General features: G+C 41.8%; 1 protein-coding gene across 1 annotated transcript; it reads left to right on the forward strand.

The window, feature by feature from the left end:
• The first annotated feature begins 1,113 nt into the window (after positions 1–1,113).
• LOC101465242 (delayed-rectifier potassium channel regulatory subunit KCNS3) lies at positions 1,114–4,450 on the forward strand. The gene is made up of 3 exons (XM_004568736.2): positions 1,114–1,161; positions 1,568–1,746; positions 2,218–4,450. The coding sequence occupies exon 3, from the start codon at positions 2,222–2,224 to the stop codon at positions 3,716–3,718; it is 1,497 nt and encodes a 498-aa protein (XP_004568793.1). The 5' UTR covers positions 1,114–1,161; positions 1,568–1,746; positions 2,218–2,221; the 3' UTR covers positions 3,719–4,450.
• Positions 4,451–10,767: the final 6,317 nt, after the last annotated feature.

The following is a 10,767-nucleotide window of genomic DNA, read 5'->3' on the forward strand; positions in this document are numbered from 1 at the left end:
AAGTGAGTTTTAACCAGAGCTGCAAAAATGCTGACGGCACTTGTACTGGAATTAAATTCAAATATGCTTGTCCAACCAAATGAACTGTTGTAAAGTAAATAATTAATAAAATGAAGCATGTGTGTTTGTTTTGTTTTCTTATATACTGAGAATTCATCCAAACTCTGAACAGCATTTAAAAATTAAAAGTTATAGTACAAAACCAAAGCAGAAATGAATTTTAAAAAGGCAGCAGTGTTTTGTACTATTGCTAATAATTGCTGGTTTTACGTTCTTCAGTTGAGGGAGCAAGTCTATGTGAATAAAGTAAAATAAAAATGAAGGTGTGAGATTTTTCATACAATCTTCCAATAACCTGCCGAAGTTGAAATGAGTGGTGCAAATTCAAAAATGTCACAAATTCATTTTGACTTTTTCTAAAACCAATTAGAAAAAGTCTAAATGAAGTTGGGGTCTTGAGAGGTGCCACTGAGGTCAGAAGATTGTCCTTGTGCAGGTTGTGAGTTCATGATGGTTGCGCCACAGAAGAGCAGAATAACTATAAACTTCTGTAGCCCTGAACTGTTGTAAACAAATTTATTCAGAAAGCATGGATATTAAAATGGCAAATTGAGTTTTTAAGTCCTAAAGAGCAGGAAGCACTCAGGAAATCCCCTGTGCTTTTAGGAAGTGAAGAAATTGATTTTATGGTTATGATTTCACTGCTAAAAATCAAAAATTAAAACAAACAAAGATACTTCAGACAAATTATCATCAAATGCACCATAAAATATTATTATAGTTAATTTAGAAAGCATGAAGTAATTTCATATTTCTGTATTATTTAGGTTTTCATCAATCCCCCTATTTATTGTTTAGTTCATTTTATTTTATTATTTATTTTCCTCCACTAAAACATTATTAATTAAATTTAAAAAAAAATACCTTAAGTAAATACTTATACAATCCAGCAATAAAAGCAAACAAAATAAATTATATCAGTTTTTTTTAATGCCTGCATTAATTTATTTTAATTTTTTTTTTTTTTATAGCATATGCATTTATTGTGTCAAATTTTTTGTGCTTCTTAACCTTGGCCGTTTTGGTCTTCCGTATCGCACACAGAAGTTGTGGGAGATGCTGAGGTTTCTTTCTTTGAGGGGATAAAAAACACGGAGTTTGGTAAGTTATAAAACCTGATTTATAAACGTTGAACAGCAGCTGTTTGATGAGTAGCGTTTTAGAGTCTGGTTTGGCAGTTCGCCTCCCGGCAGCGCTTTCTCAAAGTGGATTCAAATGTCATTTATTAGTTACTTCGCTCTCTGCAGCCAGTGCGCTGTCTCCGCGTTGGTTCAACTGCAGCTGTTTCACTCAAATACAGAACAAGTGGGGTTTGTAAGGGACATTGAGCACATCTGAAGTGACATTTAAAGAGTGAGTAAGTGATAGCCCAGGACAGAAACATAATAATTTTGGAGGCTCTTTTAAAATAAAGCGACTAGGTTACATACGTTATAAATTTCTCAAGAGGTGTTCCCAGTCTCTCGCTGCCCTCTCCTCTCCTCCCTCGCCCCTCCCTGTTCCCTAGAAAAGGGAACAAACTGCCTCCGTGCTTCTGTCCCGCCTCCAGCTCTTCTTGTCCCGTCCGGGGAGCAGCGGCGCCTCACTCCCTCGCTGACCTGCTCTGTGCGGCATTTCAGGAGAAGATGAAAAGCAAAACGGCAGGATAAAAGTTCTTTTTCATGGAAAGAAACGCTCCGAATACAGGTATGTTTTTCTACCTTTGCATTAAGACCCTATAATTAACAGACTTATCAGGTCCTTATTAACCAATTTAAAAAAACAAAAAACTTTAATTTGAAAAACTCAGCTTCGCTTAAGTGTCTAGAATTCAACTGTTTAAAAATATCTACACAAAAATGTAGACGAGGGCTGGAAATCAGTTTGTAAAATGATATTTTTCTAGTGGTAATCCTGTACATGTGACAGCACCTCATGCCTCTCTGCTCTCTCAGTATAAGCCATTTCCTGTGTGTGCTGTATTGATCCCCCTCCCTCCTTCCGAAGACTAATGTATTCTACAAACAGTGCAGTCAAATGTGTCTTGATAGAAACCATCCATTTAAACGTTACAGTTAGTCTTCACTGGGGAATCCTTGTGGGCATTTTAGTTGTCATAAAAAAAAGACACAAAAAGTCTGCTAGAATGAACTGACTTCACTGTAAATGTCTTTTCAGGATCATGGGGTATGGGCAAATCCTCCACCGGCGAGGGGATGAGGAGGACCAGGTCCACCTCAATGTGGGAGGGGTACGGCATGAACTGGATCCTGATATGGTGCTCCGCTTTCCTCACACGCGTTTGGCTCGTCTGCTGTGCTGCCAGAGCGAGGCGGCAATCCTGGAGCTGTGTGACGACTACAGCCCGGCTGAGAAGGAGTACTACTTTGACAGGAATCCTCGGGTTTTCCTGTGCGTGCTTAACTTTTACCACACGGGACAAATCCACATGATGGAGGAGTTGTGCGTTTTTTCTTTCTGTCAAGAGATTGAGTACTGGGGTATCAAGGAGCTCCACCTCAGCCCCTGCTGCAGCAACTGGTACCACGAGAGGAAGGAGTACATCGAGGACAGAGACTGGGACATCAGGAGCGAAGACCAGCAGGAGCCGAGCTTCGACTCCTCGTTTGAGGAGCTCTCTGCTCTCGATAAAGACCTCGCCAAGTTCAAAGGGGCCTGGTGTGCAGAAATTCGCAGCTACATGTGGCTCAGACTGGAGGATCCGGGTCACTCGAGAGCCTCGAAGATCATTGCTGTGGCTTCCCTCAGCGTGGTGTTGACCTCCATCGTTGCCATGTGTGTTCACAGCATGCCAGAGTTTCAGCGTGTGGATGACAGTGACAGGCCCATCGAGGACCCCGTGCTCACTAGACTGGAGGCGGTTTGCATCGTCTGCTTCTCCGCAGAGTTCATAATCAGGTTAATTGTCGCGCCCTCCCGACGGAAGTTTCTCGGAAACCCCTTGAACATAATCGACGCCGCTTCGATTTTGCCGTTTTATGCCACTTTAGCTCTGGAGACCGCCGACGAGGATAGCGTAGAGGAGAACGAGGACATAGAAAACGTGGGGAAAGTGGTGCAGGTTCTGCGCCTCATGCGGATTCTCAGAATCCTCAAACTGGCTCGCCACTCCATCGGACTGCGAGCGCTGGGGGCCACCGTCCGCCACAGCTACCAGGAGGTGGGCCTGCTCCTTCTCTTCCTCTCAGTGGGAATCTCCATCTTTTCTGCTCTCATCTACTTCGCAGAGAAGGAAGAGGACACCGATTTGGGGACAATACCTTCAGGTTGGTGGTGGGCCACAATCACCATGACCACAGTCGGCTACGGGGACACCTGCCCCGTGACGGTGGCGGGGAAGATTGTGGCCACCGTGTGTATCATCTGTGGCCTGCTAGTGGTGGCTCTTCCCATCACCATCATCTTTAACAAGTTTTCAAAGTACTATCAAAGAAACAAAGCCATGGAGGGACAGTGCATCACCAAGCCCGAAAGACAAGACCCAGAACTCCCTCATTACAACATCAGGGAACTGTTAACGGGAAGCGTGTACCCCTTTATAGGAAGCATCGCCTTTAGGAACAGTGGGAGCAGCGGAGGGGACGATACGGACGCCTCCAGTCTCCAGGACATCGAGGTGTACGATAATGACGCTTGTGAAAATGGAGCAGCCAAATGAGATTCCTGCCATTTCACCGAGCATCACTCCCTTTATGACTGCGAGTCAGTCTCTGCCTCTCGGGGCAGAGTGCTCCATCACTGACCCTGCCTTCCTGCACTGTCTTCCCCCTGCAATTTGACAGAGAAATATTGTGGCCATGAAGTTTTTTCCCTCCTCTATCTCTCTCTCTTTCTCTCTCTCTCCCGCTCTCTGTCTACAGGGGAATAGCTGTGGCTGAAATATACAGCGTCGCTAAAACCGGGAAATCTAAAGGGAATTATCTGAACCTTGCTCAGAGGTTTGAAAGCCCATTTTCTGCTTGAGAAAACTGCAATGATGCATGTAGGAGGCCATAATGTTAATGTTTTTCAAAGTAATGTCCTTTATTGATTTCCTGCTTGCTGAAAAGTTCAGACAGAGAGTTTTCCAAATGCAAAAGTCTAGGATGACAACAGCACAGTTTGATGTTTAAAAATGGCGTTATAGATCTCAACGTTGGCTGCATGACCAAAAATAAGTGCATTTTGAAAGAGAGTAATAAAAATAGTAGAATTAGGCACAAAAATTGATGAAGAGAGGTGTCACATTCCTCTCAGAGCACCGTGGAAGTCGCTGATGTGCCGGGTTTTTATTTCGTTTTTGTTCGTTTTGGACAGTTCTGGCATCTCGGTGAAAGGGGAACTCATGTGGACATGAAATAAAACTCACAAGACAGGTGCTGCTCATTTGTGCCTGTTCAGATAAGCTTAAGATTCAGGCGTTTGAATTTATTTCTTCTCGCGAGTTTAAACTCACATCAGGTAATCAATGTGTCGAATTTAATTTTTGAGGAGTGCAACACTTTGAAAATGCAAAGAAACCTTCTTTTTTGTGGTATTCTTCAGCCTTATCTCTCCCTGAATGTATTGATCTCCTGTCCCCTGTTATAATTTCTGCTTGGATGGACGCTGCCCTACCAAACTTTTCTCTGCAGGCGTCTAAAGGTGCTCATGCAGCTGAACGGAAACAATTCAAACATGAATTTGATGGCGGTTGAGGAAAAAACATTTAAAAGCACCTTAAAAGGCTGCACGAGAAGCCGGTTTCTGTTCAAACACACAGACTAACTGAGGCTTAACCTGAACAGATAAACGCCATTACCGTCTGATTATTCCTTAGAAGTAACAAATGAGTTTCGATCACTTGGTTTCGTGTATCAGGTGTGCTCAGTAACCAGATTAGCATATTGCTTATTCCACACTTTGGGTTTATTGCCTTTGTCAGTTGCATTTTATTGTAATGACAGAACTGGCGCAGACACCTACTGATTATCAATAAATTTACATGCACAAGTGAAGAGCACAGTTGATGGCATACAGTACGTGACAGTGATTTTGCAGGCATGCATGCAGTGTGCATCCTTCCATAGGCACGACTGTCCGTATTTGTCAGGATATCTTTCTAAAAAACAAACAAAAAAAACCATGTGAGGAGTCACCACATGAATAAAGGGATATATTGGACGATTTCTGCTCTCCGTTCAATTCTTGTTTGAACTGCTCACACCTCATGCCCTTCACTGAGAGGTCACAGTTAAACATCATTCACGTTAAAGCCCCGAAGCATCCGCTGCAACAAAATGAAAGGAAGTAACGATCTCATACATTTGAGGCACTGTTAGAATAATGGTTACAATAAAATGGTAGTGCTGCTTTTCTGAAATGTAGATTGCTGTGAATATTGCGCAGTGATAATAATAAGGCACAACACCTCTCAACAGAGTAAAATACTAAAGTCGAGGTTCCGTTATTCGGCCACGATACAATTTCTTATGACTTCTTGATGCAGACAAAAATAAACATCAAAAGAACACTAAAAGTTTTTGTAAAAAAGACTTTTTATATGACTGAAAAACCTGTACACACTCATATATGTCTTTACACTTAGTCGGTGAGGACAATATTTAATTGAAAACCAAATCTGTAATCTTTATTCAATGTATGTGTGAGCATGTATATCTCTGTATGTGTTAAGAAATCTGCCCCAGGACATTCAGCTGACAATGCAACACAGTTGGCAACAGATAACTGCACAGATATCTGTTCCTCACCATTACTCACAGCCCTGTGGCTTCTTGGGCTTTGGTTTTGAAGAGGGAAGTGGATTTCAATATCTTGTATAGGCTTCCTATATAGCCCATTTCCCATAGCAGGTGGTGTCTCTTATCTATTTATTAAGTTTGCACTGTAGCATGACAACAGTTGCACCTAGGTTCAAATGTTTAGTTGATGTTGCTCTTAGGTTGCACATATTTCTGCAAGCATTTCCATTTCCAGTCCTCAAATAATTCAAATATTACAGTTTTTTATTTTAGTGTAAATGCCTGGATGCCAGAAAGTTTCACAAGAAAGAACCGGCTGCCAGAAGCCAAACAGTTTATTATTCAGCACCTGTCTCATAACTGTTTGCAGATGCTTCCATTTTTTTATGCAGACCTTTATACTTCTGTATTACTATTTGGACTCCTTCCCTCAAAGGTCAACACAGTAAAGATGAACAGTTATAGAGACAGAGTGCAGTGGAGTCATGGCTTCTACTGGAGGAGAAAATTGCATGTGCTGGTAAAAATGATGGATACCTCAAAACTTCTGTGTGGTGAGATCAACTGGAATTAATTGTTTATAAGCTGAAAAATGAAGCCTTTCATGAGGTGACATCGGGTGATTTTCAGGTGGGATTCAGAGGGATTCTGATCTACTGGATTGCTACTGATTGTGTAGCAGAAAGCATTTTATCCTCAATAAGCCAAAAATGAAAATTTGTTAAAAGTGCCTTAGTTAACTACAGTAGTAATAATAGGTTTCATATATATAGTTGGATGTCAGCTAACTATATATGAAGGGTGTAAACAGAGTGGCAGCAATGTGGTGATGAGAAATTTCAATGAAATTCAGCAACTTATAGCAATGACAGACAAAACAACTGACCGACAGACTTAGTATAAGGTGGATATATCAGCCATCGGTTAGTGCAGACCTGTCATGAAGCCCTGACCTGAGTGCTTTAGATGTTTTGAAACCAAAGGATGGATTAATGAGCGCTAACCCTGGCTATTCCTCCTTTCTGACTCGTCATGATTTACAAAATGAACATCGTGGTTTATTCAGTATGACCTGAAGGTAGCGACTGAGCCTGTAAAGTTATATCACAGAGCAAGAGAGCTGCAGACGTCTATACAAGTGGAAGTCTTTCTGCAATCAGAGCAGTTGAACTCTTCTGGCCATTGTTAGGTGGTTGCTCAGCAACGTGATGATAATACGTCGTGCATATTTCAAATTTTGTGGATATAAATTAGATGTTAGTGTTATGACTATAGTACATGCTTAGAAGCTACAAATGGGTCATTTTAGCCTGTTGGTTGGTGGTCGTTTATGCTGCCTATACTGTGAGGTGAGCTGGTGAAACTACTAGCACTGGGAGTAAGGAGAACCATTGATTGACATATGATGGCGTGCTGAACATTAGAGTTGAAGTTGATGTTCATTAGTGGCTTTATGATATATGATGATGAGCACTTTAAAAATGGACAGAGCTATAGGCTGACAACGCAAAACATATTTTTTAGCCTGTTAAAAGGTTTGTTTGGGGGGGGGGGGGGGGGGGGGGGGGGGGGGGTTCGGTTAGAATATGAGCCCTCATTTCTGAAACTTGCGGCTCTCACTCTGTCTGTTTTGTTAGTTAATCTTCGGCTGTGATTCGATCCCTGCGTGCTCTAGTCGGTGTGCCAAAGTATTCTTGGGCAAGATACTGAACCCAATGCTTTCATTACATTGCGTGAATGCGTGTGAATGTTAGATAGAAAGCACTTAGGCATAGGGGGAAAGTGCTTGTATGAATATGTGTGTGTAAGTGGGTGAATAAGACATGTTGCATAGAGTCCATAAGTGATCAAGCAGGGTACAAAAAACTACAGAAGAAGCAGTCCATTTACCATTTACAGGAACAATCTATGGTGATCTGTTTTTCTCATGGAATCAAATAAATCAATACAACTTTATTTTGGTATTTAAATATGCCTACAGCTCATTTATTTTAAACCGCCTCGGCAGTTTTTTTTTATAACTGGCACTGCATCCAGCCATTAAGTAAACCTTGAATAGATGTAACTGTGTTACTTTCACTCCAGCAGAACTCTCTAACAGGTACTGAAATTCTCCACTGCATGTAAATGCATTTACTACAGGAACATGTCATTTTGCAGGACAGGGTGACGTTGGGCAGGGTGTTGCTGGTGTAAATAATAAATGCACTTACCTGTTAAGGTCACATCAAATGTGTCAGCAGAAATGTCACAGTGAGTTTCAGGGAGTTCCAGACTTTCCCGTTAGGCTTTTCTTTTTTTAATTTTAAATGAAACAACCACCTTCATTACATTAAGGCTGAAGTGAAACTGCTTACTACAATACTTCTGTTGGGCCAAAGAAAATCTTAATCCGAGTTAATGTAGAGTATTAAAGTACTGGGATAAAAGGTGTCACTGGACAATTGAACTCCTGTCAGAAACTCTGTGACTACTTTCATTAGCTGAAAAATAAAAGCAAATCAATAAAATGTATTTAAGGAGCTTCCCCCCCTCCTCTGGATTTATGTCCATAATCGCCAGTCAGCACTTTGATGTTAATTTGAAGTGAGTTGTTTGTGCGCAGTAGAGACAGTGATGTCTTTCAGCTGGCAGTGCTGTAAGGAGGGGATACTTCAGCAGCGTCTGGTGGACATTAATGTTAAACAAAAGTCACCGAAAAGAATGATGGAGGGCGGAAAGAAGTATTGCAGGCTTTCACACTTATCCATCTGTGTGGCTTCAGTGTGTTTTGATATTTCAAAGAGAAAAACAGAAATCTACACTTGAAATATCTGACATTTGTTTTTAGGTATGAGTTTAAATCTGTATATTTAAAAACCCTCTGGGTCTATAACAGCATCTGTCAGTGAACCTCTCACATGAGGAAAAGGTCACTGCATGCAGTGATGAATGTGCAAGAGGCAAAGGGGACTTTTTATGTGGTGTGAAATTCTGCTGAGGCATGCTGCACCAGCCCACCATGCATTAAAGTTAGCCTAGTATAGAAGTGTTATAATATATATAACAGTGTTATAATATAAATAACAGTGAGTTAAGACTTAATGAAAGATGGTAGACGTGCATGTGGGCTCCAAATGAAAAAGAAAGTCCAGATTTGTAGATCCTAACATGTTCACAGGTGATGTCCTTAAAAAATTAAGTACATCCTGTAATTCAGTAGTTCATAGAACCACCTTTAACAGGAATAACTTGAAGTAATCATTTTCTGTATGATAATAACAAAACACGAGCTGCTTATTTGGCTGATATAAGTCCCAAAATACAAATACAAAACAGAGACAAAGAGATCCCCGAAATACAGAGTAACAAAATCCAGGTGGCTCATGAAACACACGAGGAAACAGTACAATGCAATAAAGAAAACAAATAAAAACTGAAGTTTTAAATACACATAGAAACACAGAGGGCAATCAGAGAGGAGTGGAAACACCTAGATAACAGAAAACAGCTAAAACTAATCGAAAACAGTGAGCTAGGGGAAGTAAAACTACATGACACAGTGACTGTCAAAATAAAACGGGAAGAGACGAATACTTAAAATTTTGTGGAAGACACTGGGACGACTATTAAAGTACAAGGGATCAAAAATATAAACAATATCAAACACTAACGGAAACCAGGTAAAAAAACAAAACAAACCATAGTAATAGGTGCCAGCTGAACTACCTCCAGATCAACACTAATAAAACCAAGGAGCTGGTGGTAGACTTCCACAGGCACAAACATCCTCCACTGCAACCACTGAACATCCAAGGTATGGACATTGATGCTGTGGACAGCTACAGGTACCTTGGTGTTCATCTGAACAACAAACTGGATTGGACTCATAATTCAGACGCCCTCTACAGGAAAGGGCAGAGGAGACTGTACCTGCTGCGGAGACTCAGGTCTTTTGGAGTGAAGGGCCCACTCCTGAAGACCTTCTATGGCTGTATCCCAATTCAGGGTCTGCAGCCCTAAAGTGCGCAGCCTCAACGATCCTCAAGGGCCGCGTACTTAAAGACCGCTAGGGCCGGAAGTGCGAGGCTTGTGAAATGGGACGGTCTAGCCTCTGTTGCGCTGCCCAGGTTGCCTAGCAACCATGATACTAACAGCTGGAAACGTTTCATACAGCATTGCTTGACAGAAATGAAGGAGGAAATCTTTTGTTCATTTGTTTGTTTGTTTCTACATGAGCTTTGATCATTCTCTGTAAGATTAAGGTCAGCTATTGAACGGCGTATATTTTAAAGTAAAGGCTTTAAAACCAAGTTAGTACAAACGTCACTAATGTCTCTAATGTCACTAATGTTCTTCGTTATTAAACATTTGCACATAAATAAGTGACGTAATATTCAGTACTTACTTAAAGTTTACTCTTCGGGCGGCAAAATTATCCACACCCACCGCTGCGCTATGCATTCTGGGATATGTTGGGCCACGAAGTCTACACCGCCACGTCCTTAAAATTCAGGGAAATGAAGGACGCATTTGAGGGCCGCATTTCGAGCAGCCTTCGAATTGGGACAGCCTTCGTCGTGTCGCTGTGACGTAATCGGCCTTAAAATGCGGCCTTTAAGGCTGCAGACCCTGAATTGGGATACAGCCTATGACTCTGTGGTGGCCTCAGCCATCTTTTATGATGTGGTCTGCTGGAGCGGCAACATCTCTGCCGGGGACAGGAAGAGACAGAACAGGCTGATCCACTCTGTTCTAGGATGCCCTCTGGACCCAGTGGAGGTGGTGAGTGACAGGAGAATGGTGGCTAAGCTGTCATCCCTGTTGGACAACATCTCCCACCCCATGCAGGAGACTCTGACAGCACTGAGCAGCTCCTTCAGTAGCAGGCTGCAGCACCCACGCTGTGGGACAGAGAGATTTCACAGGACTTTCCTTCCCACTGCTGTCAAACTCTTCAACAAAGACTTTTGCAGCTGATCAAACACACACAAACTCACACATGTGC

This window comes from Maylandia zebra, linkage group LG15 (genome assembly GCF_041146795.1).
Source record: "Maylandia zebra isolate NMK-2024a linkage group LG15, Mzebra_GT3a, whole genome shotgun sequence".
Lineage (NCBI taxonomy): Eukaryota > Metazoa > Chordata > Actinopteri > Cichliformes > Cichlidae > Maylandia > Maylandia zebra.